Source organism: Calliopsis andreniformis, chromosome 6 (genome assembly GCF_051401765.1).
Source record: "Calliopsis andreniformis isolate RMS-2024a chromosome 6, iyCalAndr_principal, whole genome shotgun sequence".
Taxonomy (NCBI): domain Eukaryota; kingdom Metazoa; phylum Arthropoda; class Insecta; order Hymenoptera; family Andrenidae; genus Calliopsis; species Calliopsis andreniformis.
This window is the reverse complement of record NC_135067.1, coordinates 22,233,615-22,260,460: the sequence shown is the minus strand read 5'-3', so window position 1 is coordinate 22,260,460 and position 26,846 is coordinate 22,233,615. Positions and strand designations below refer to the sequence as shown.

The 26,846-nt window shown below is 49.0% G+C and overlaps 1 protein-coding gene across 1 annotated transcript in view; it reads right to left on the bottom strand.

Annotated features, from left to right (window-relative positions):
- Positions 1–954: 954 nt before the first annotated feature.
- The window catches only part of Retn (retained), an 85,402-nt gene continuing 59,510 nt past the window's right edge, over positions 955–26,846 (bottom strand). The window contains exons 4-9 of the mRNA XM_076380148.1: positions 23,145–23,217; positions 7,834–8,017; positions 4,297–4,655; positions 2,680–3,016; positions 2,404–2,600; positions 955–2,321 (exon numbers count right to left, since the gene is read on the bottom strand). Of these exons, the coding sequence (XP_076236263.1) occupies positions 2,158–2,321; positions 2,404–2,600; positions 2,680–3,016; positions 4,297–4,655; positions 7,834–8,017; positions 23,145–23,217 (1,314 nt within the window). The 3' untranslated portion in view covers positions 955–2,157. The remainder of the gene's footprint in view (positions 2,322–2,403; positions 2,601–2,679; positions 3,017–4,296; positions 4,656–7,833; positions 8,018–23,144; positions 23,218–26,846) is intronic.

Genomic DNA, 26,846 nt, shown 5'->3' with positions numbered 1-26,846 from the left:
ATTACGTCTCTATCCCTCTCTTCTATGAGGGTACATGTCCATTACGTGTAAGATTCTTTCTCTGCGCGTTACATACATACGTACTAAGCATTACGTAGAGTTAACGAGTGTTGCTGTGTGTTATCACTATTTATACGTTTATAGATTCTCCTTCCTTGATATTCCACATCTCTCGGGTGGTAATTATTGAACTGGCCCAAATGTTGCACTATCTATCTTCGAAAGCGAGAATTCCATACCAAAAGTGAAGCTACCAGAAACGCGTACTAGCGATTCAACGTTCGATTGCTACGCAAGAGTAAATGCTTTTCTTTGACTAACGCTCGTTTCTGCCGAATTAGGATACATATACATATGTAATAGCGCGAAAACGTCGAGAAGTAAAAACAAAAAAGAAAAAAGAGATACAAGGAAAGGAGAACGAGGCAATGAGGATCACCATGCTCAGTTTTTTTCGTTCGATCGAGAATGCTTTTTGTTTGGTTTCACGTGCGACAATGACCTCACGACAATACGAACGAAAAAGCAAAACGATCACCCGCTTGATTAACACTTGTCTGTGTGTTTTGGGCAGTTGCGAAGCAAGAAAAGATAATAGGAAAATGAAAAAAGTTACTCGTGCGTAGACGAATGAAGATCACGATACATAATACATTCTCCTCTTTCTCTATACTTATCAGTAATAATGATGATGATAATAATAATAGATTATCCTCTTATAAATTGTCGCACTGAGCTCTGTCCCTTGCAAAAGAAAAACAAAAAAAAAAGAAAATTCGAACATGACTATGTACAATTTAACGAACGAGCGGTAAGCTGGATGATTTCCTATATGTATACGTGCGTGTTGCGTACATTATATATATATCTCTATATATATATATATATCTATATGGGTATGTGTGTGTACTTTCTCTCTCTCTCTCTCTCTCTCTCTCTCTCTCTCTCTCTCTCTCTCTCTCTCTCTCTCAGACATACACTCATTTTTTTTTACTTTCTAAACACTCGCAGTGACATGAACAGTTACTAACTGTAAGTCGTGGTAAAAAACAAATGTACACGCACTGATTTAAAATGCTATAAAACATTGGAAGTGGGCCAATTTCTCGAGATTATGCATTGCGGCGAGAAAAAAATCACCAAGTGGAAACTGATCCACGCATGAGTCTCGAGACGTCGAGAAATCGGCAGTAATAAATAAATATGTTTTGATTCGTTGATAAAGCGATTAAAAAAAGAAGAAAACGGACTAATGATCGATCCATTTCTGAAATTCGTTCCCCGGACGTGTTACTCTCAATTTAGCCGAGTGCTTCCAGTTAAGGTAGAGAGAGTAGAATTCCCGGTTGTGGCCGCGTCATTCGTGTAACCATTTTATCTTCATAAATTTTTTTACTAGCTTCTCTGTTTCACGTTCGATCGACGTGAACGAAAAACGATACGAGATCGTATGCGAGCGATACTCCCGAAAGTTCCTTGAACGAAAGGAATGCAAGGCATGAAAAATATAATTAAAAAAAAGGCATCTTTTTTCTTCATTGCACACAAATCATACATACATTACTAATCACACGATAACAATTCGATCGTCGTCGATAAGGAGCAGCCTACCGGACGAGTCGCCAATGATTTCGATTTCACTTATGTATAATTTCTATTGATTCGACAAAGCAACGACTCGAACTTCTACACGCTGGATATCCAAAAATTTGAACGAAAGAAGGAAGAATTCAGGAAAGAAAAAGTTGTCGAAACAAATTAATCTAACTGTGTATCGTGAAATAACAAAAGTGGGAAATAAGAAAGTAGGTAAGTAATAAGAATCGGATGAGAGCGTAACTGTGACTACAACGCAAATTCAAGTATTTTCAAACGAAGTGTATCTTACGATTGAGAAACCTAGACTAAACTAAACAGATCTAAGCGCTTGCGAGAAGAAGAGCGCACAAATCGAATCGAAAAGGAATGATCTAATTGAAATAATAAATTGAAATTTATACAATTGCGAATATCGTTTGATTAACGATTAACTTACGACAGACAGTCTTGTCCATCCACTATACGGTCATTATCGCTACCGTTGTATGCTACGATCATTAATTGAACGTATCGCGACATCATGGGTAGGCTGTGCGGCTCCTTTGTTAGTTTCATCATTCACGAAACCACACTTCGCGACGCTTTCGTACTATTGTTATTATTACTGGCTGCTGTACTGTTCGTGGTCCGGCTATCCGTTTGGGCGAACAAAACGCCTTGGTACATTACACCGTTCAGTTCCATACTGACTACCAAGGAATTGTCCCCATTTCTTCCGTCCCCTGTAATCAAGAATCGTGTCAAAGCTCGGGGATATCTCCTCAGCTGTACTTTTTCCTATGTCTTGTCGACTAGTTCACTTACCTCGATTGGAAATTTTAATGTGCGTACCCACGGAGGCTGGGATTTTCTTATCCGCCGGGCTATCTTCGTCTGAAAGGAGCCTCTTTGCTGGTGGAGGTCCTGGGGTGCCTGTCAGATCTGGATCCCTCTTAACTTGGAGACTGCCTCCCGAAGAGGGTGAACTTTGTCTCGCTGGCGACGAAGACACAGGTGACGACCTGGAAGATCAATCAAATACAATATTACTTCAAGGTACAAAATATTATACCGTATGTTTATTTAGTAAGTAATTCTCACCTGAGTCCAAGATCCAAGGCCTCCCTCTGAGGCTCTGGGCTAGACGCTTGTGGTACTGGCGAGTGAGAAGCCTGAGGAGACAAGGGCGGTTGGTGTCCAACGCCTGGATAAAGTGTATTATTGTTATACATATTCCACAGGGTGAGTCGTGACATTTCCAAAGCGCTGAACGTCCCATCCCTCGGTGGCGTGGAAGACGGTGGCGACGCGCTTCCTTGTCGATGGATCATCGGCGGCGGTGTGCCAGCTCCCGCGCTCCTCAGCTCCTTGTTCAGCAGCTTCACATACTCGACCATACGTGCCTCGAACTCAGACGGCGCCATTCCGGGAATAGGTCCTGTGTGCAAGATAGATCCAGAGTTCCATTAATTGCTCGAATGAAGCAAAAGCATCGAGATAGCTGGGGGAACGAGAGTGACGTCCCAGCGTCCATGGAACCATTGATCAAACGGTAGGCCACGTCAATCGCGCGTTTAAAAGCCGACGTCGCGCCGTGACCTCGTCTGAACGAGCATTCGTGGGATACTAAATTAAAACGGCGACTGGCTGTTGATTGGCGTTGTCTCATCGAAGTCGCTAGAGGTAAGGGGAGCGCTCGAAGGAGCGAGAAAACAGGAGAGGGTAGTTGGAGGGAGAACGTCTAGCAGACAGGGTACGATCGAATGAAACTCTCGCTCCGACGTCTCAACAAATGACCCACACAAACTGTGGTTTTGCCAAAGTATATCTTGGCATTCGAGCTCTCCCTAGTTTAATGCTTGAATATGAGAAAAGGTGTTTCTTGACTGATTCTAAATACTTGTACTGGAATGTGGTTCTTGTTAATATCTATTGATCCACTGCATCTAAGAAAATTGAACTTATGATAAGTATAGGTAACAATAAACAAGATAACCAGCTACTGTTCCCCCTCTTATAATTCGCTTCAGAATAATCGGAGTTAAGGGAGACTTGATTGCGTGGAAAAGCTGAAAGACATGACATGAACGCAAACGCGAAATCGAGGGGGCGGCGCAAGTCAGGAACGAGAAAGGGTCGAGTGAAATTGGTCCGATGGCGGGTTAGAGGGTGGTGAAAGGGTGGATCGTAGTAGGGGCGAGAAGGAAGAAGAAAGGGGTAGGGAAGTAGGAATGCTCGTTAGCGAGAGTCATCCGTTAACGCCTGTCTCCCGGAGGATCGTACAATCAATTACGTCTCCTTCGCTCTCGCATCATCATCTCCGGGGAGGCCTGGAACCCTAACTACCGATTTAAAATAAACCCGCTTTTCTTTTACTCCCTCCACGAGCTATCTCGTTTCCACTCTCCGTTTGTCTCGTCGCACGCGTAAACATTCGGAGTCTCTACCAACCCTCTCCCCATTCTTTTTCTTAATTGTCGTTCAACAACCATCGATCTCCATTGCAATTAGAAGAAATATTGAGCATATGTCCCGCGAGTTCTATGTATAACGAGACCACGAAAGAAATGTAATGAGGTTGCAAGAGCAACGAAGAACAGGCATCTGAAACTTATAAGACCAGTTTACATTCCCCCGCTACGTGTCTTTCATTCACTAGATGTACCTACTGAGAACCTAATCTTAACAAACAGTAGTGTTCAGAAAGCATCAACTGACCGGCATTTGGTGGCTGTCCCAGAGTTCCCTGGGGATGCTGTGGATGGTGAGGATGATGTGGCAGGGGCGTGTGGGCGGCACTTCCGTTCACCAGAGACTGTGGCCCGTGATGTTGGCCGCCCGCTGCTACCGCCGTCACCAACGACAGTGGTGACATTTGCGCATGCAACGCGAGCGAATTCGGCGTGTGAGGGTTCCTCTGCACGAGACCTTCGCCAGCCGCACCGCTGCCGGCTGCATACGCCCCGTAGCTGCTTCGTCGTCCTTCCCGTCTGTTTCCGTCGATCGCTGCCTGGAGTTCCGCCGGCGTTGACAGTCGCCGCTTCTCGCACTCGTACGGATACAGGTATTTCATGTACCTGGAAACGCAACAAAGTTCATGTGTATAGAAAGTGCGAAGATTAGTTAAATATCTCCATATCTCGCTTGAAGCTTGAATTATTTTCCTGTATGTTATCTCGCCGCTTTCTAAAGCAATATTGCTTCAAGAGGCGCGAGCGCACGCAAAGATTAAACATTAAGAACAGAACTCATTCGATGAAAGAAATCGCCATAAGTCGGAACGATGCAAACGACTTTCGAAAACGCGAGTCACAGCGGAGAATTACTATTTCGGTCCCACTAAAAAGTCATGGTTGGTGAAAGCTCCACGAAGAGTTCGTGCAGCGAGAGTCTAATAAAATCCTACGAGACAAGAACGTATGCGTACTGGTGCTCGTTATTAATTGGAATCGCGTGGAAACGCAGCCGAGCATTATCCACCGGGCCGAGGAAGACGTCGTGGTTCGCTGGACGCGAAATTGGCAAGGCAGATCTGTACGACGCGCGTCGCCCGATGAGTCGCTTAATTTAATACCGCGTCTCCATGGGCTACTATGTTGGCTTTGATGCTCTGGCCCGACTGTGCTAATTGCACCTGAACGATGCAGTCATCGTGCTGCTCGCGACAGGCAATTGGGAGCAGCGTTCTCTGGCACACAGAATACAATACAAAGAGGGAGCACATTCACACGGAGCTCCAAGCAATCAGGCTAAGCAAGTAGCCCTCTCTCCCTGAGTGTCTACAGGGTACCAAAACCGCAGCGCGAAATCGATTTTTTCAACAGGAATGCAACGAGCCAGGGGGAGGAGGATGTAATTCGTAAGTATTGTTTATTTTGACGCGCTCTCGGCTGAAAGAAGCCCCTGGTGGAGGCGAAGGGCAGAAGAAAGATCAGTACTCGCACACACGTTCGTGGATAGACATATTCTGGCAGGGGAACCGCGGCCTATAATTCGCGAAGGGATCGTTCGGCTTTTACGATTGTCTGCCAGACTGCGGCCGAAACTAGCGCTTCGGCTCAGCCCTTTGGCTCAGCCCTTTGGCTCAGCCCTTCCCTCCTCCATCACCCCATCGCCGTTTTCTTCTTCCTCCGAGTCCTCCTTCTCCGTCTAGCGACAAGTTTCTTGATTCAGGCTGCACAGTTTCGCTACCTTTTAACGCGCGAGTCCTGCATTCTGGCGTGCATCAATGAAGCCACGCATAAATCTCTCTTTCTAAGTGATAATCAAACTCTCGTTGCGCTGGTAGAACAAGCTTGTCGTGAAACTCGAGCCGCAGACGTCATTGAAATTAATTAAAGAACCAGGTTTCCTGGTACGTTCGGATACTTTCCAAGAGTCGAGACACTCGAGCCAAAGGCGCTTTGTATTCTTCCACGGCAATATTCTTTCGCTAACTAGCACAGAAGCTTCCACGGCTGCCAAAAGGTTCGAGCCGTTCATCTTCCTCCATTCAACGATTCGATTCCATCCGACTCTCCCAGCAGCAGTCCTCCTTGGAAATAATTCATTCTGGCCTCGTCCGGCAAGCAGGCATCGAATTTGTCGAAAACATCGCTTATCCTTCAGCGCGATCGGTGGACGCGTGCGGCAACCTCCCTCGCGGTATAAATAATTAGACGTTCGAGGCGCGTGGCTCGATATAGTCGTAGCTCCTCGATATACCGGCCGGTAGAGGCTGGCGTGGAGCGGCGTCTCCTTTTACATGTTCGTTTCCTCCGTCTGTCCCTGTTCCACCGGCGGAGGTAACCGGTTGCCGGAATGATGGATGTGTCAGCGTCCCGACGTTCTGTCGCGCGTCACGCACCGAGCGTCGCGGGGTTATTTTCACGTGTAATTCGTATTAGGCCCCACTACTTATGACGTGTCGCCTTCCATCCACTCCATCTCGCTTGTCCTCCTTTTCCTTCTGCACCGTTTACCCCTTTTGTAAGAGTAAACTGGGGAAAGAGGCTCACAGTAGGAATCGCGTCCGGTAAGAAGAGAAGTTATACTGTATACGAAATGATCCCTGAGTCGAGAGAAACCTCTAGCCCTCGATTAGTCACGTCCTCGAAGGCGTCGCGAATTAACAGACGAAGATAGCCAGTCGCTTGCAAATGGACCGACAAATTTATATTAACTTACCGACACAAAGTTAGCACAACTGGCCAAGTAACTCTATTATCATCCAGCCCATCGATCGCGAGGAAGGCTTCCCGATTTCAAACGTAACGCGGCCGACGACCGAGTTAATGCTCTCGGAAGGGTATTCGCGCTCGAGTACACAGATTTCACTTCGATCTAAACGAAGCCAGGTCGCAAAGCTACCAGAACGTTGGAATAATGCTCCATGCAGAGACGGCGTACACCCGGAAGCCCCGACTAATAATAGTAAGAACGCTGGCTGAGGAAGCCCTCGGGGATCGTTTGATTCCGAGAAATTGTCTCGTATTTTTCCGAGTACTTCCGCGACTCGAAACAACCGAGTTCGCCGAAAGCCGCTCTACTGGACATTTTGTTTTGACACCCGCTTCGGCTCGGCCCAGAAGCAGGAAGGCGAAGAGAGGCGAGCAAAGTCGCTCTAGCAGGTGACGAATGCTGTTAAATCGGCGCGAGCCTTTCCACGGTTTAGAGTGTTCGCAGCACGGCCACGAACGCGGTAATATTGTGTCTTCCCTCTGGCCGATGTTCTTTTGTGCCGCGGCGCACAGTATATTTTCGTTTCACGGGAGAACACGCCGTTCCTGATACAAGCCGCCATCTTAAGCACACAAACAATTCTTCTTGGTGTTCACGCTCGCCACCAGTAATGATGATAGCGTTTTATAAACAACGGTTGTCCTCGGAACGCGTGCTCGCCGCTTTGATGTTCTTCGCGACGCCCCCGATTGTTTCGTTTTTTATCCCACCTCCTCGCATTAATTTTAGCCGCGGCGATAAACGTATTTTTAAACGGTGAAGTGGGTCCTATTGATGTAACTCATTTGGAACGATTCGTCGGAGAAAGGGTCAGCTGAGCGATCTAGAGCGCGGATACGGAACAATTTGGAGGAAGGCCGCTGCTTCCTCGAGAGGAGTAGGAACATAAAAGGCCGAGTTCTTAGTCATTGGTGCAGATTTCATGCTCAGACGAGCGTTCGTCGGGCACGGGGACTCTCATTGTATTCGTACTACCAGCGAATGGGCACGAACTGCGAAAAGGGTCCCGGATAAGAAACTTCACGATCTACTTACTGGGTGCGCAGAGTAAACGCTGCGGAAGTGATGCTCGATGGCAGGTGGAGGCCTTTGATGATTTCCTGCCAGAGCTTCTTGTTGATCACGTCGACTAGGCCGCCACGAGCGATCACCAGGTTGTACAACTCGTACAGGTCCAGCACCGACTTTGCCATGATCGGCAGCCGATTGATAGGGGTCCCTGAAACCGAAACAGATGATTAAGAACACTCGAATTAAGAAAACATATTTTCGCGATTGATATCGTCCTTGGCTCAATCCTCTTACGATCGCCTGAAGTCTACTCAAGGTATCTTCGACGCATCGTAAGCGCGACTACGCGATTACAGGGTAGCGTGCGAGGGAACGAGCAAGGAAAAAAAAGGCAGAGCCGATATTGAAGCCCACGGTTCGAAGGGAACTCGGGTCTTCTTATCCGTCACGTGATCGGTTCAGGCGCATTTTCGACGCTGGTTTACGCGGGCCGCAACGCTGAAATTTTACGAGGTTTGTCCAAGGCTTCCAGCGAGGGGCGTTAACGAGAGCAGTAACGAATTCGTAACGATCACGCGAGCGCCGCGGCTTTTACGATCTCTTTACCTGTATCCTACGCGCGTGTGCGCCAAATAGAACAAAGAAAAGGGCGAACTGAGCTGAACTTAAGGGAAAGAAAGCTCTTTCTTCTGAGGTGCTGAACAAGGAAGATTGACCAGGCAAAGGGATAATCGAGAGAAACGACGAGTCGCGATCGATCGAATACTTCGATAAGCGATCCTTCTTTCAAGACTGCTAAGACCGAACAAGTCATCCACCACGATCACAAGATAGACGCAGGACACGATTGTTTATATAGGTACTTCCTTTCTGCCATGCAGCTGCAAATTCTGGCTTTACGATTATTAGACAAGCAGCGAGGGCGGTTGGTAAGTATCCCGCTCGCTTAGGTCCTACTAACTTGACAGCGATTTGATCGACACAGCTGACGTATACCTTGTGTTAACCGTGTCATCCAATTTTACGAGGCTGTTCGAGATCCGCGTTAACGGGGTGTTAACAGGAATAGCAACTATCTCGCGGTTCACCTACGTGTACGTAAACGTCCTCTTTACGAGCTTTCGCGTTACCGTAATCTCACGCGTCTCGCTCGTAAATACGCGCTCGTGGACGAAAATAATTGGGAACATCGCGTGAATCGTGATCCATACAAGCTGAACTAGGCACCCTTGCATTCTGGCATAGAGCACTAGCGTACTCCAGCCATTAATTTTACCTCCTTTCCCCGATGACTATGTTAGAACTCTTGGAATCCAGCCGAGGGTGCAGTTAACGAAAAAATGGAAAAGAGGAGATGAGCAAAGACGTTCTCGTGAGTCGATGCCCAAGTCGATGCTTGCACTAAACACGTAATTTCAGCCCGATTTAAAGTCACGCGAAAATTCAAGCAGCAGTCGTGTACGTAGTAGTCCCTCGCCGCAGCGGCTCGAAGCCGGTAAATTTTACGAGTTTGTCCAGAGGTTCGAGTTAACGGGGCGTTAACAAGGGCAATACTCGTGACTATCGCGCGTGCGAGCTCTCCTTTGCAGCTCTTTACGAGCTCGAGAACGATACTCCGTACGAAACGCCTCGTCGGTAGATCGGCAACAGCACCAGCAACAACAGCCTGCGAAAGGAATAATAACGACAGGAGAAGGAGCGGAAATGCTTGCAGAATCTGCAATAATAATAGCGAGGGAAGTAATTAGGCTTCGATGGACTCGAGGTGTCGATTGCGGAGCAGAAGTGAGGTGGCTAGGGATAATTTCGACGTGCCCTCGAAAAGTTGAAAAGCGATCTTGAGATTCTTAAACAGTGGCTTGAGTTTCGTCGAGTGATCTGAAATCTCATTTGTCGCAAACAAAATTCTGGAATATCTGGCAGGAGAAAAATTGCTCGCGAACTTTCTAGGAGAATATTAACTATCCTTCGCCACTAGGGGCATAGTATCGCAGAATCGTTTATCCGCCATCGAGAAGGACGAAGGGGGCTGCCGCCATTCCTGCTCTCGAGAGTGGAGGCAATAAAACGTTGCAGGCTGGGGTAGGGGAACCAGCAATTTCGGGCTATCGAGCGTGGCCCCTCCGGCTTTATTATTGGCCCTGCAATTATTGTTGATATACGCGCAACCCGGCAACCCAAGCATAATGTTCCTATATAGGGCGCGGCGATAAAAGCTATGCTCTCAAAATGGCGCCCGAATCCTCCCTGCCTCCCATCCCTGCCACTCCACCAAGTCTGTCAAGACGAAAATTCTATACCGTTCATAAAGCGTTCCATAAAATGTTTGCGGTTGTTGAGCCGTACGACACGCTGCATAGTTTTAAAATAGCAACAGTCTACTGCATTCTCCTTTAGCTACACGTTGAAAGAAAATTAGCCAATTTCCTCTGGGAGTGTCGTCGTGACGCAAACTACCCCTTTTCCTCGAACCCCGAATCAGGAAACGTGGACGTCGCGACGCGCAAGACCGGAGAGGAAGATATACGAGGTAGCAAGGGGGAAACTACTCATTGTTCGGCACCGAGCAGAAATCCGCGAGCGAAAGAGGGAGACAGAGAGGAAGATGCAAAGATAAGGAGAAGCAAGTGGCGGGGGAGGGAGCAAGAGAGAAAGAGGGGCCGAAGGAAAGGGAGAAGAGGCATTTCAGGATGCGATTACGACTTTTCTTGGTAGGGCGTCCAATCAGCAGTTATTTTTATAATGGCCGCCGCCGCCACCGCCGCCGCCGCGGCCGCGTCCCGTCATCGTATTCGAGCCGTAGCCGCAATGGTGGCCATTGCATGCTCCCTTCAACCAGCCAAAGTAGTCATTCGACTGGCATATAGGCGTTATGTGCCATCGTTGCACATCATTTCACGCGGTTCCTCGAGAACTGAAAGTGGGGGTGACCGCTGCACGGACCCGAGCCATGCAACCCCTCACCCCGGTTAACCTTTCCACTTAACATCTTTGATAGACGTCGTTTAGGGGAAAGTGAAGGCCAATCGCGGAAGGAGCGAGAAATCATTTTTACGTCAGGCACATTCGGACCCAGTTCACCAGAGAAGACGATATTGAAGCATCAAAGTTTCGCAAGTTGGTTCGAGCCTCGCGGATGGTTTACATTTTGTTGCCAGCATAAACCACAGCGTAACCCATCACTACTCGCGCTATCATGAAAAATTGTTTCTTCTTTATCTACCCGCTCGATGCCTACTGCATATTTAACGAACGGTTTCACTTTCCACATCATTTTTCTTCCTATTGTGAATTATCTGCCTATAACCGGTTTTATTTAAATACTTGAACATTCCCAGCAGAAAATGTTAACCAGTTAATGGGTATACGACGTACATGCCAAGACGGAAATAATGTGGTAGCGTTTCTTTGTCCAACGCGATTGGAATCCAGGGCCATGATCGAGAACCGAAACGAGCCATCTTTAATGGCACGACCGGCCCGCTGATGCATTTCAGAGTGGGGGTAATTGGTATACGAAACAAAATGTTGCATTTTATGGGTTATTGCGAAGTATATGGGGCGGGCAGGATCGACGAGCCGGAGGAGTGCCCGATCTAATAACGATCGACTACGTCGGAAGCCTTTATTAACTAACGCAGAAACAGCGGCCAGCCGTAGCCTTTCGGACGTGCGCGAAACGACTTTTCCCAGAATCTCGCGTGACGGTCCTGGATCTATTCAATATGCTGCTCTTGCGGTACCCTAAGCTCCTTCACATTCAACTTGCCCCTGTACCGCCTTGCGCTGCCTGCAAATTTTCTTATTTCTTGTTAAACAAAGTGGGATAAACACCTACGAAAGTTAAATTGAGAGAGTACTTATTGACAACAAACAAAATCCAGTTCTGACGCGCTTCTCGAGGAATTTCAGTACGCTCGACTCGATGGCACGAGAGTCAGGGGTCATCTGTCGTTCCGTGGGTGCTCCTTCTTTCATCGCTAAATTATGATTAAATTTCAGCAAAAAAGTTTCTATTGGCGAAGTAAGGTACTCAATCAGGAGTACGTACCCCGTTGCCATTTATGCTCGGCAATTCTCGAGTAGCCGAAGAAAGAAGACAGAGGGCCGTGAAGTAGGGTTGAAGGAAGAGAGACGAGACAGAAGAACGTCGTCGGAGACAGAGCAAAAGGAACGGCAGGAGTGGGAGCAGACCTGAGGGGAGTCTCTTCGCGCGGGTTAACTTTGTTAGCGCTCGGTATTATCAGACGAGCGAAAGACCGAGATTGGCATTGCGAAGAACTGCCGGGAGGGGGTGGAGTTTCATATGAAATACACGCGACATTTACTGCCTCCACCGGCTGGGGCCCCTGCAAAGACGCAAACGCATTATAAATAGATCTCTCTTTCCCTCCGTGCCCCCGTGAACCCCCTTTACGCCAACCAATTCCCAGTCTCCCTTCTCTTCCATCGAGCGCTAGCCCTCTGGCTCCGAGCTCAGAGGTCCAGAAGGGTCTGTTAGGAAAGGGAGAGGTAGCGGCCGCAACCGCCGCGAACAGTGCTACAATCTACTTTATAATCTTGTTAGGATTTCGCGGAAATATTGGCGTAATTTACGATCCGTCTTAGCGAACTTAACTGTCAGGGGCGTCGCGGTGGAACGTCGGAACAACTGGTCGGGGAGTTGCACCGCGTCTTGTCTTTGCTTTGCACAGACACGCGTCTCCTTTCCCTTCCTCTCCATCAGCGTTATTACCTCTTCTGTTTTTCCGCCTCTTTCATTCACTTTCGACCATCTCAGAAAACTAATTTCAGCTTCTATTTCACATGGTTTAACATTGTGGATGTTCAATTAATGCTTCTTCACTTTTTTCCTTGCTTGAAAGTTATTTCTTACTCGCCCGTTTAAAGCGAAATCTGTTTGTTAAATAATTGTCGAATCAACAGCGCCACTGTTTCTGAGATAGGATTGACGATCACCGAACCCTCAGGTTCATTACAATATCGCAATCTCGATACACATGACGCTAGGTCGAGTAGGATTATCGGTCTGTGGGGCGATCTCGACGGTGGCAAGAGCCCCTCTTCTATCGAGGCATCGAAATCTCTTCGACTAGAATAGAGGATCCCCCGCAAACCTCCCCAGAACCACTTGTTGCTCGACGATCAAATAATTGTATCTTCGTCGGTGGCAACCCCCTGGGCCGACCCCGGGAGTGGCTTATAAATCGTGGGTGGCATCCTTGTCCTCGTTCCAGTCCCCTTGCCTAATCCCGGAAAACAAAACGAGACCCTATAGCGTGGCCTAAACAACAGCAGGGGTGACAATATCCGTTCCTAGAATTTATCGTACGGTCTAAGCCAACCTTCGACGTTAAACTTTAGGTAATAGAAGTGTTAGAAAAACAATCGAAAAAAATTGGAAAACGTCACACCTCTGAAACATCCACATGTGTGGAACAATCCACAAAATTTCGCGAGTTAACCCGACAGAACGTCCTCGCTCGTTCTTGACATTATTTGTTTCGCCAAGTCAGACGCTACTAGAATTAGTCCCCACGGTCGATCTCATTCGTTCCAGGTCTACGACCGTGTCACCTCGTCTCGAGGGGATGACGTTTCCGGGCAGCGTGGACCACGACACTGCTCTAGAAGATAGACAAAACACAATCCGCAGCCAGGGCGTGGCACACGAAGGAATAATTCCACCTCGTCTGTCTTCGTCCGTCCGTTCTTCCAACTCTTCTTTCTTTCGCTCCTTTGGCTCGTCGACCTGGGTGGGCCACAAAGCTGGATGCCACGCCGTGGACCGCGACCTATATAACGCACATTGGTTGCTCGGCGACAATAAAGGCCCCGAATAAAATCGCGAGCAATAAACCAGCCCTTCTCGCACCTCCATTACGAGCCTCTTGATAGACTTTACGAGGTAGTTTGATCTGCCAGATTTGCAGCCCGAGTGTGTTTGAACTAGATTCAAGAATAATAGAATCCGTCTCCACTCGTTTTTACTCTCTCTCTCTCTGCTTCTCAGAAACGGCTTCCAAGACCTACTTGGCTTTTTCTCTCTTCAACCAGCACCGTTCTTCCCAGGAAGCCGTGATATAGGGCGATTTTTGTTTCGCGCCTAGCAAATCGCAAGAGGTACCGTTAAGATGTCACGCGCATCGTCCTCCTTTCCTAGGAACTGAAACGCGGGCTTCCGAGTATCTCGCAGACGGAATAGAGGAGGAAAAGGAGAAAGAAGACGACGACGACGATGACGACGACCTCTCGGTCGTCTAGCAGTCTTAAACGTCTATTTACTCGTAGACTAATGGTCGCGCAGTCTCGATCAGAGAATGCTCGGAGTTCTGCCAGGCACTTACCAACAATGTGACGGAGCTTTGATGTGACGTAAAATGGCACGTTAACCAGCGTTCTGCCCTCTTGCGTTCGCTTTATTTCGACGCGAGCGTGAAAAGCTCCTCCGACTCTTCTTTGATACACTGTCAGCGATAAACCGGTCCGGCTGTCGTTGGAGGCGAGCGATCGAAGGAACCGGAGATATCGAACGTTAACTCTCGGTTGGTCAAACGAGTTCTGAGGAATCGAAGCTTCCGAGAAGCCCTGTGGACGACGTCGCGGCTATTTGCAGGGTTATAAAATACCTATGCAGGCCGCGATACAGTCGCAGTTATTGTCCGATGCCAGACATAAATCAAGCAGGTATATCGAGCTCACAGAAATAACTTTCGATTCGTGCTTGTCATTCTGCCAGGATAAGGCTTTAAGTCGGCGTCGTTGCGACGGGCACCGTCGTCACGACCCAAATATCCCCCCGAGTTCCATGGCCGCGCGCAGCGCGTTCGCCTCTATTGCGACGCGGATTCGTCAGGGATCGTAAACGCGCCGATACGGCTGTGAGCTTTAACGACGTTAATCGCGGCGCGCCGGCTCGTCGCGCGGTAATTACCTTCGTCGAACCGCTCGCCGCACGTAACTTGCTCGTGTCTTTGAAGGGACGCTCGTTAAACGACGCTACGTGGCCTTTGCGCTCGAATTTTCCCGGGAAACTCGTGGAACTCGAGGGCCTAGGTTCACGAAGGCTAAGGATAAAAAGAAGACGCGATGCGCGTTCTGGAGCTGCCAGTCGCTAACAGAATCCTTTTAAGTTCCTCTGCCAGTGTCACAGCTTCGCGAGCCATGTTAATGAAAGGGGTTAACAGCTTACGGTATAACGCGTGCATCCGGGCTATAAAACGTCTCGCACGTTCTTCGAAAGAGAGAACCCAGACGTCGCGTGGCCGATAGCGTCATCGCCAGTGGAGCAGATCGCGGTAAAAGCTGGCGCGCGTTCACTGTCAGTGAAACGAATCCCCGACCACCTGGCACGGACAAGACACGCTCCGAGCTTATAGTGGTCTACCGGTGTGTAGTTACGAGAACGAAGAAAAGGTGCTGTTGGTAGTGATTTCGAGGGTTCTTCCGATGCGTCAAATAAGATAAGAGAAGGAGACGGGAAGCCCGAGAGAAAACGATTTCGAGTAGGGGAGGTAAGGTCCTAGAGGGGAGAGGGAGGAGGTTGGCGAGGGTAGGGGAGGCGATATATCAAGAACCCCCAGAGCGATCGGCGCTGTTGTGAAATATTAATAAGCAAATTAGTTCAGACTTAGTGGCCGCCAATACTAAACCGGCAGAATGGAAATGGCCGTTGGCCGTCTACAACGCTCGTATTTCACTTCCCACGCCCGGGCAGCGTCGAGGCCGCAGCGCACGGAATCCGTTCTCCGATTTCTTCGACCTTCCTCTTTCTCTCCCCTTTCGCGCGTTTCGCGTCGCGTTTTCCCAATGACCCCGAGGGCTCACGGCTCGGGACTCGGGACTCGGGACACGGGGCCGAAGGGAAAGTCGAGCGCGAGTCTCAATTGCGAAAAAGCCGACCACCCATTAATCAATCGTCGCGGCACGGACGATAATTCTTGTCACGGGCCGTCGAACCGTGCGGGAAGTCGCGCGAAGAGCAACAGAGGCGCGCAGAGGCGCGCAGAGGCTCGCAGCCGGCGAAAGGGAGAAGGGAGAAGCCGAGGCGAAGGCAGACTGTCGGAGCAAGAATTCGACAATTACGTCACGGGAACGTAACGGATGATCGGCGAGAACGGCCGGCGTCGAGACGTCTAGAATGTGCGAACGTCATCCTGCTAAATGCTTTTCGCTCGGCTCGCGTGCGCGCGAGCTATCTATAGCACTGGAACGTGCCGTAGAGCCGCGCTCACTCTCTCTCCCGCTCCCTTTCTCGCGCTCTCTCGCTTCCTCTCGCTTCCTCTCGCTTCCTCTCGCGGCCTGGAAGCCACCCGGTCACTTGTCCGCCACTGGAAAATGTAGGTCGAATTCGAGCACGAGCGAGCGACTAATTGGACAGGTGTAGTTGCGCCGCCCGCTACTTCCCCCGAATGCAACCAACTTTCGCCCCACGCGCTGCACTTCCATCTTCTTGGAGCCTCTCTTCGCTCCTCTCCACCTCGATCTCCCCTTTTTTCGTGACAGATGTTTTTCGTCAAAGCTGTATCATAAGACAGAGATCGCGCCATTTATATTTCCGCGCAGGTGGATAAAATGTCAAATTTCTGTGCGAGCGTTTGACAAAGGTAGAAAGGTTCCATGAAATAGTTCTGTTGCGAAATGAGTGGAGCAATTTCTGCTCGGCGTAGGAGATGAAACCAGCGGAGCGAGAAGGTATTCCGTCGGGGGCTAAATTCCCCGGTAATTTTGAGAAAAATGACAAGATTTACATGCTCCCCTTGCGTGGCACGGAAACGAGATTGGCTACCGGTCTCGGGATCGGGGGCCTAGCCAGATCTCATCCGATTCGCATTATAATAATTAATGTCGAAGGATTTTGGGGGCTTCTGCACGAAAACGCTGCTGCTCCGGGGCATCAATCAGCGGGGGCACGTCGTTATATCCCTGGGATTCCGAATAATTGCTGATGATTGCTCACCCCTTTTCCTCGTAACCAAACGAGGAGAGCCACGACTCCTCCGAGACACTAATCAGAACTTATCACGAAACTTCTCGGAATTGGTCGATCGACAACCGTTTCTCCGATTCGCAGCGGCGGGGGAAGTGATGGATGCAAAAAAAGGAGACGAAGCACTCGAAGCATTCGAAGCAATTAAACGAACGGAAGCAGAAAGCCCGTGGAAAGAGGGAAAGAGGAATCCACGAATTTTCAATTTCCGAACTGTTCGTGAAACGATCCTGGCACCGACCGAGGCGGTATGCGCCCTCACTCCCGTGACCTTTGCCCCCTGTCGTGACCGAAGAGATAACGCCGAAAATGCACAACACTTGTGACTCGACTCGTATCGCCAAGACTCCTCGGAATCCCCCTGCCTCGTAATACGAACCTGCCAAACGAGTCAAACCAACGCAAATCGTTTCCATGTTTCGCTTTTGTATTTACGATCACTTCCTCCTGCCTGAGGGGAAATTATGCAAGTCCTTCTCTATTTTCAATAAACTATGCACGAATCTATTAGAAGTCGCGATGGTAACTAAGAAGGGAAATTTGAAATCTTTCTGCACGAAAGATAGATCGCTTTCGCCAGTGAGGAATCGACTCGGTGCAGTCCTTTGGCCGCTACTAGAAGAGAAGACACGGCATGCGCAGGATCCTGTAATCTCGAGCATAATCCCGATTTAAGACCCTCTAAAAACAGCGGGTGGCCTTAAGCAGCTTGATCCTTGATCCAGCAAGGCTGAGGAGGCGGCGGTGGCGCGAATGCCTTAGAAATCCGTATTGGCTCTCTCTCTTTCTCTCTCCGTTTCCGAGAAAACATTTAGAGGAGGTTTACGAGCGATCCGTCAAAGAGGAAATCCATCACTCGCAGGAACGGGGAGAGGAGTCCGCCCATCGTCGAGGCTGGACGATGCGCGGACGCGCGCGCGCGCGCGCGCGCGAGCTCGCTAGGACTTTATTTCGTTTTATGAAGGTAACCCATGGATGGGTGTTTATGGACAAGCTGAATTGACTCTGTCTGTCGTCGTTGAACGTCCACGCTAGCTCGTACGTTTGCTCGACAAGGTCGTAAACGCGATAAAACGACATTGGAGCCGCTCGCGGCGATATAAATAAAGGTAGAAACCTGAGGTGTTCGACGGTGGAGACCAACCGCTAAAAAGAACGTTCCTCTTCCTCCGCGGACGGCTTCCTCGAACGATTTCCAACTAAAAATGCCGTTATCGGTCGGCGTATTCTCTAATCGCGCCTCAGCCACTCCGATTTTACGCGTTAACGGTATCGCTTCTCGGCCGCTACGTTTGCGAATTTCATTCTCGAATCGAAAGCGACGAAACGCGGCTGGTGAGACAGAAAATTGCTGGTGTCGTTGCTTCTGAATCGCGTGGAAAGATACGAAGGAAGTTCGAAAGGTCGAGTCTGGCTGGACGCTCTCAGAGGCTCTTAATTACCCGAACTGATTTTCTCGCGAAGAGAGCAATCTGCTTCCTCGACCGAGTGTCTCTCGCGTCTCACAAAGAAGCGCGAGAGACCGGTGCCTTACTGTAGCGTGGCTCGTAAACCGTCCGAGAATGGATCTGCTCGAATAAAAGTAAAATAGCGTCGTACGAGAGGAGAGCTGCCTTTCGGCACACGGACGAGCGTCTCTCTCCTCTCGACTTTTATAGCCGTCCCTTTGGGCCGGTCGAAGATCGATTCTCGGTAGAGGTGCAACCCGTATGAATTTTAATATTTATTACGTAATAAAGCCCCCGAGAGACTGTTCCACGTTTCGTCGGCCGTTTCGTTCAGCCTTTAATTCTCGCTCGTCAGGCATTAACGCGACCGCGAGGGAATCATCGGCCTGTCGACGGAGGGAGCATCGCCTCGCCAAAGGCCACGATCGACGGGAAATCGAGTCGGGAAGGTGCTGGGTCACGTCGCGTGCGCTCCATTTGCATTCGAACCGCGGCGACGAAGGTCGCTATCGGCTCGCGAACGAGCCTATTCGCGAAACTATTTTCGCGAAAACGGTGCTCGCGTCTCTGCGAGGTGAAGTCAACGTTCAAACTAGTTGCAGCATGCCGTGACGACCAACAGTTGTCGAGTAACGGTGCACGGACGTGCTCTCGGCACAAAATACGAAGTAACAAGAAAACGGCCACGAAATGAATGAAAAAGGTGGGGAAAAGGGGGAAGAATGTCCGTGCCAGCAGATCGCATCGACTCCGCGTTATATAATGCAACTGCATCAGCAGCGTTATTTCCACGTATTCCTTCACGTAAAAAAGCACGTCTCTAAAGATACTAGGAGGAATGAATTGTGTAAATAGCGTGAAAGGTAACGAGTCGTAAATTGATTTTACACGGTTTCCTGACAAAAGATGACCTTAACGCGGTCCAAGTGCTAAAAATACCAAAATTAACGAACAAACTCGTTGACGGAGAAACTGTATTTTCTAATTTAAAGTTCCGATTTACAATCCTTGGCAACCTAGATGCACATACCATTCTGAAACTCCGTGGTTTTTCCGTTTCTCTAGTCGTCGAGTAATAAAGACGCGACAATCGAGCCGTCGAGTACAGTACAAAGTATCGAAACGAAAAGAGAAGCTGGAGAGCAACGCAACCAATGTAACCCACGTTGTGTACGCAGACGGCACGCACGGCGTGCCAGTTCACAAGTGTGTAGCGAAAAGTGTTCGTGCCGAACACGTGTTCTCAGCCGCTAATGCGTTACCCGCGGCGCGTAAAAAGGTATTTTTCTCGAAGCAGCCGTAACGTGCCCGGTGCAATGTACTTTTAGATCCCTAGGTCGCTGCCCATTTCAATATTCCTACACAGTTTCTTAAAATGCCTTCCGCTATAGAAAAATACACGATGAGACCCACTTATAAACAGCCCTGCCATTCTGCGCATACTACCATGTAGTACTGTGTGAATTTTTTGAAAACAGTCAGCGGCGTACCGAACGAAGGGGAAGAAAACAGGAAGAGGAGATATCGTATCGCGCGTGAAAGTCTGTTATCGGTCGATGAAATTAAGCGGATATCATTAAGCGGGTAGCTCGTGGAAGTGTTGGCGCACAACTGCTGACCCGCGGTGAGTCGGGGACGAGAGGCTTGCGGTTCGAGCAAGAGGAGGGGCCCAGAGGAGTAAGATAATAACGTATTCGACAGAGAATGGCATTGCTCTCGCGCAGTCGTCCGCTGCAGTATGAATTACATCGGCGATTGAAACTCGTTCGCGATGAAAAAAGCAACCAACGGGGAGAGGACCTCGGGCTGTCGGAGGTGCCGGGATTTGCATATTAAATGGCTTGAGATTTATAACGGTCGGGCCTGGAGAGGTGCTAGCAATACGCGCGATAAATAAAGAACGCTTCTTCTCTCGATAGACGCCAGAGCTCGATGACTGTTCGTTTTCGCTGACCAGCGAGTTCTTCCGAGTGATTTGACGGACGATGGAAGACAATGTGTCGCGTCCCGCCTAATGAATCGCGATAAATCGTCTATCTTCCTGTTATTCGTTCATCGTCTCGACCATGGCGCGCAGATCGATCCTCTGGATTTCAACTTCTTAATCTTTCCAGGCGATCGATGGTTCTGTGGATCTATGAGTCACGATAAATTATCGATGCGATACATACGATCCTCTGAATTTGAATTTCTGACGCTCCGGAGTCAGCGAGGTTCTGCGGCTCGCTGAATTTCAAAGGTGTTGTTCCTCGAGATGAACCGGTTTCCTCTGCGCACCTTATCGTCACCGATTATGCTTCGTTTACGTGATTTTGTGCGTTTCGCTTGCCTCGTCGGCTCTTTTGACGTACCTACAGTACACCGACGGCCAGACCACTTTGTTTATGAAACGATCTCGTAGAATCTACTGGCGCGCCGAATTTAAAGGTAATCGAGAGATAAGCGCCGCGAAGTGGTGCCTCGAGGTCCTTTTGCGGCGATGCTGATAAAACAGCCGGACAAAAACTCCTCATCAATTAACTTTACGATCGTTAATTAAGATAATTCTGTCGTTACTGCTGGGAGGAGCGAGATCGAGACACGGCTTTTGTGCGCTCGTTCCACGACATCAGGATAGGCCAGTTTCGCGGTAATTAATTCGATCGAGGAGCCGCGAGGTGGCTATTCGAAGGGAGCGTCGATAACAAACAGAGATTGCCGATGGCTCGACTAATATAGCCGGATGTGATGAATGGTCTTTTATATCCAGGGACGTGGCCGAGGTGTTATGAATCGCGTTAGCGTCGAATCATTGTTCGCGTCGGCACAATAACGTGCCCCACGGGGGGTTGCCTCCCCTGCCCCTCGAGCTTCTACCCCCGATACACGATCCTTTATTCTCCCACTTTTTTTCCTCCGCGATTTTAATCGACCTCGTAAACACCGTATCATAGGCAGATCAATCGGAGATAATTGGGAATTTATACTACCGATGCAATACCCTCGACTTCCTTCGTGGAATACCACTACCTTCTCTGCACTTATTTCTTCAGCCACTTCTTTAGACACCTATTGTAGGAGGATGAACTATCTACCAGAGATCTTTTAATTGATTTTGAAAAAGATAATGAACGGAAGGTACTACAGAAAATCTGACTCCATTAGGCGGTGGAAAATTTCAAAGCAGACGAACAGTGAAGTCGACTCGATCTACTCTAATTATTAGTGTGAAGGTGGAAGTAGGTATAATAATAGCACCGTCTCAGGCTCAAAGTCGCGTCGTCGTAGCTCGAAGAGAAGAAAGAAAGGAAGCGCTGTTGATTGATGAACGAGTCATCGCGTTTATAATTAGAGGCCCGACGTTTCCTGTTCGTCCGACTGACACTCGATCCCGCCGACTATTTTTCATGTTTTTTCAAAAAACGTGCTCCGAGGGAAAAGTTGGCTGTTTGCGAATCCATTCGATTCGTAGATCCAAGTGGCATGGCGGAAGGACAGGGATCGCGGCTCCGTTGTTCCAACCGCGTTAGAATCTAATTTCGGACTGTCTAGCGGAGGCAGATGCAACGTGTTATCGAACCTTTTAACCACGTGGACGTTTACGACGTTCGGACTCAGTGCGGCGCAGCTAGGCGCAGCTAGGCGCAGCTAGGCGCAGCTAGGCGCGAAAGGCTCCCGAGAATCCACGTGTTCAGGAAACGAGATGCGGGTCGCACGTGTGTTTGACGCTCCTTTAACCGTCGCCGCCGTCGCGGACTGCGTGAATAATGCCTCGTAATTTTCGCAACGACGAAACACGCCCTCGTTGGACCCTCGATCACCGGAATTCCTAACGAGCTACTATTACACCCTTTATGAGGTCTTTTACACTGCTGACTTTACTATTGCTCAATGGCTTCTTAAACGCACCTGTCTCAGCGAAACGGTCACCTGAATCTACATCTAATTCTCATATAATAATACTTTTAAATACGATAACGCTGCGATCTGAGACAGGGAAAGTTCATTGCGCCGAAGGGAAGTCGTGGAGACACCGCCGCGGTTCCAAGTTACATAGTAAGTATATTCGCAGAATCCTAAATACCTTGGCACGGTTTCCGAAGTTCGCGCGCGTCGATGCAAATACACACAATGCAGCGGCTGTCGACAGGTGCTCGTGGGTTGAAAATAGCGCTCGCATATCAGTTCCGCGGATGAGCTTTTTCATGCACTGCAAATCGATCTTCCCGTAATAAGAAAATAATGGAGAAATGCAGAAATCGCGATATTCTTGTCTCGACGAAAGAAGCGGCGCGACGTAAACGTAGGTGGCCCTAGGGTTAAATCCGGAGATTCGTTTCGGGATTTGCAGGCGTCTCGGTGTCGGACGTACGCTGGATTATGACAAAATTGCAGGCCTGCTCGGAACGCGAGTGTGTGCCAAGGGATCGTAATACGTCTTCGCCTCGGCGATGGAGACAAATGTGGGGAGCAGAGCTGGTTCGCAGATGGAACGCCAGAGGATTCTTCCTCCCCACCGACCGATCTGGCCTTGGACGTCGATCGGGACGATCAATATTTGCACAATTAATTCCCGGGGATGATTCGCGGATCGGACGATAATAATCTGTGACGTAGATGGGTCGTCAAGAGAGGCATTAATGAACGCGACACCATTTCATGTGTTTACTCCTCGGAACGATACACCTCTGGATATTTGCCTTTTGAATTCGTTTGGGAATCGACGACGAGGACAGTGAAAAACAGCAGAGACTCCCTTACACGAGTCAGCCAATTAACACGTTTGCTGAGATCTCGCTTGCTTCGGTAAAATCAGTCAATGACGGAAATAGCATTCGAACAACTAAAATGCTCGTCTAATGGGGCATTCGCATAAGAAAGTTTCTACTGTGTCTAAAAATAAGTGGCAAAAGACTCACCTCTTTTCTGCATATAACTGAAGAGATCGTCCAGGAACTCCTTCCTCTTTGGATCGTCGTTGATCTCGTACAGCTGAAAAACGAAGAAAAGAATAACGGTAAATACGTTGCGTCAGACGTCTGGAGGCGCGTTTCTTTTCCGACAAGTAAATACGCGACTAGAAAGGAGAAGAGAGGGAAGGAAACGCGTGATTGACTCCGTATAAAATTCATCGCAATGTTATCTCTCGTTGATAGCGCATTTCCCGACCCTTCTCTCGCGCCCATCCCACTACGAATAAAATGTTCTCAAGCGAGGGGTAATAAAAACAGGAGTGAAACAAGTGTGCTCATAGCGACAGGCAGATTAGTTAGCTCCGATTATTAATGATTCCGTTTAACCTGGCTCATAACCCGAAACCCCCTTCGACCGGACCAAAGCCAACCTCCCTTCGGGCTAGCGGCCCCGTATTATCATATTTGTTATGTACGATGTGCTATATCTAATCCGAGCCCCTCTAATTGCTTTTATAATACGAGCCCCCCCCACCCCTTTCACCGCCATCCTTTCTGCCTCCGTTTTTTTCACAGTCTACAGGCACACCGTATCAAGAGCTTTTTCTGTTCGCGGTCACTCGTGAAATCATTCTCTAAAGTAGGCTGGATTGTTTAAAAAAGCCGCACGAAACGTTACTTTGTAAACAGTTATTAGAAGTAATTGCTATTCTCGGGACTTGGTCGACGAGTCTCACAGCTGCGTGAGCTCACAATGGACCATCGCAGCTTTTTATCTGCTTCCCGTGTCACCGTTCGAAGATAGAGTGCGCGAAACGTGACGATTGCGCGGCTTGCCGATTTCCTCTTTTAGAAATTACGTGTACCAGGCTCGCGGCTCTACGAAACAGGCGACATAAACGAGCCGCTACCTGTGTTCAATTTCTAAGCAGCGCCGAGTCAACTCGGATTTACAATTCGCGAGCGACGATTTACGAACCGATCCAACGTTTGAAACCCTGTCCGTTCCACGACGTTGTGGCAATCCTTTATACTCACGCGTTTCTCATCCTCGTTCGCCTGCGCGACTCCTTCCTCTCTGCTCGTAGATCTGCCCGACGATAAATTTCATTGAACGAAACACGCTGCCTCGTAACGCGGCCACACGCCGGCTGAATAATAATTAATTCGCCGCTCGGTCCCGTCGTTCATCCTGCCTAGTTCTCCGACTGTGGATCCTGGCAGGACGTTGGTTTACCGCGAGCCAAAAGGGGACAATCTCGAGAGGAAGGAGAAGAGAAAGACGCCAGGCGAATCAATGGCGAGTGATGCGAGACTATTAACGTAGAACGTTCTCTGAGACAAGGTCTAACGCCCAAAGTTGATTGGTTACACTGTTTGTTTTCTTCAGAACGCACAGGTGCATCCGGTGCATCCTCTATTATGGCTCGTTTGTCAGGGACACAAACAGGTGTCTTGCAAGTGTCCTCGTCACGATGTCAACGAGTCTATCAATTATACCCTGGAATCTAGTTACAAAGTGTTCGTACTTTGGTATCTCGTCAATGAACCGTATGCTTCTAGAAATCCATCTAGCCTGACTGAAAACACTAACTCTCAGGTAGATACTATGGAACTGTAGAAGACGGAAGTTTGGAGAACTTCCTTCCACGGTGACGGATGAAGGAACGAGGGATCGTTCTCCGACATGGCCGCTATCAGGGCTCGCTTATTCATGCATTCCAGTCTGTTTTCATGGCAACGCCCCAGCCCGATCTCATCCACCCTTTGCACACCTTAGAAACGAGCGACTGGACAAACGAACGAACGGATGGACGGACGAACGGCATTTCTCAAGGGCCATTTTGTACCACTTTCTCGTGTTTTTTCTTTGGCCGCGCGAGCGATGAGCTCGTTAGGGGCAGCCGGAGGGAGAGGACGGGGTAAAAGGTCGGAGAAAGAGCGACGAACGGTTGAGTCGAGGGAGCGACGAGGAGGGAAGCGAGTCCAAGGGTTCAACCAGCGTATATTGATTGATCTACAGTTAAGCGGACTGACGGCAGCCACGTGAAGATCGGGTAGAACCGCTCGTATTCCCTCTTTTTCTCTCCCGCTCCCTCGCTGCCTCGCTGCCTCCTTCCTTATCCCCCTTAGCCTTCTCCTATCCTTCACCTACCGTAAAATAAAGAGAGGCGAACGGAATTTGCTCTCGATGATGCATGCTCCGCGGCCCCGCCCTCTCCTTCTCATCGACTGACGGCCAGTGAATAATAATTCCTGATACAACCGACGTTGATCGGGTTACTTTCGTCCCTGCGAGCCGAAGAGGGACGCAACCCGCTTCGATGATCGATGTACGCGCGCCGCTGCTAGCGCTGCGTCCTCCCAGATCGCCTCGCGCTTCGACGCGAATGCAATTGCTGCTTTATCGTCGAGACGATTAACCGCCATTAGTAACCCCATCGTCGCGTCGTTTGCCCCGGGGATACGAATCGCTCGATCGATTCAATTGCACCGTCAAGCTATTAACTGTTCAATGGAGGAACTCGTTTAGAATGAAAAGAGACAATCTGTCCAGGTTTGCCCAAAGTCTGCATTTTTCCCTAGCCCTTCTCGAACTCGATGCGTCCCTGGACGAAAACACAAACGCAAATCTCTGGTTTGTGAAACGGACGGACGGATCGTCCGCGCTGGATGAACTTTACGACCGCTGGAAAGATCCGGAAGAGAGGTCGCCGTAAAGTTTGCTGAACGGCACAATGAGACGAGGGAGACGCCACACGTCGTTACCTTTACGACGGGTAATTATCGATGCGCGGCTCTTTCAGCCACCCACAAGATTCAGATAACCCACTCTTCCGGCTGATAACAAGTCGCGATAAGGTCGAGTATGTCGTTGCAACGATACCGAGCTCTAGACAGCGTGTTTGCTCGATGTCTTGCAGATTGCGATCATTGGCAACAGTGCATAGAGAGCAGGTGGCGAGAAAAGATCGTCGAGATTGAAACAGAAATCTTTAAGGCTGAAATGTTCTGGTGGGACTGCAGAGCTAGACGATGTTTGACAAAAGAGATTCGGAGGCATTCATTACCCTAAGCGCGTAATTAGCTGCGAACATCTAGTATAGCAGAATAGTTACGCTTTCGCACGGGTCGCGTACCCGTATGACGAACTACGCCCTCGCGAATAGGGGGCCACTTCCGGTCATAAAAGCTTTTATAAGGGTGCGTCCCGGGTGCGAAACGGAAACGGGTGCAGCCTGAAATTATGCGTTACACCTCCCTCCCTGCTAGGGCGAAGACTCGATGTTTCTGAGAATAATATTGAAACGAGGATACGTGTTATTTGCGATTAGAAAGTCGAGTGAAGAAAAGACTGAAAACAAGGAAAATAGATGCTGTCGCATCGAGGAGGAGTGAGTCATTTTTGTAACCAGAGGCTTGTCCCCGAAGAAAAAGTGAGGAAAGATATCAAGATCGCGCATTATACGAGCGGCCATAATAGCGACCATTACTATTATCCGCTTCCAGGGCATTAAAGATAGCGCGGGCAATTATAATCATTAGGATGCGAATAGCGTATCTACGCAGCGCGTTACGCTTCTATGGAATTGCCATAACGTCAGAAATGTGGACTCTTTTTACCCCCTTTTACATCCGTTTCTATCCTATCATTTCTTACTTCTGTTCTATACCACCTTTATCGCCCAAGATTTTCTACCAATAATT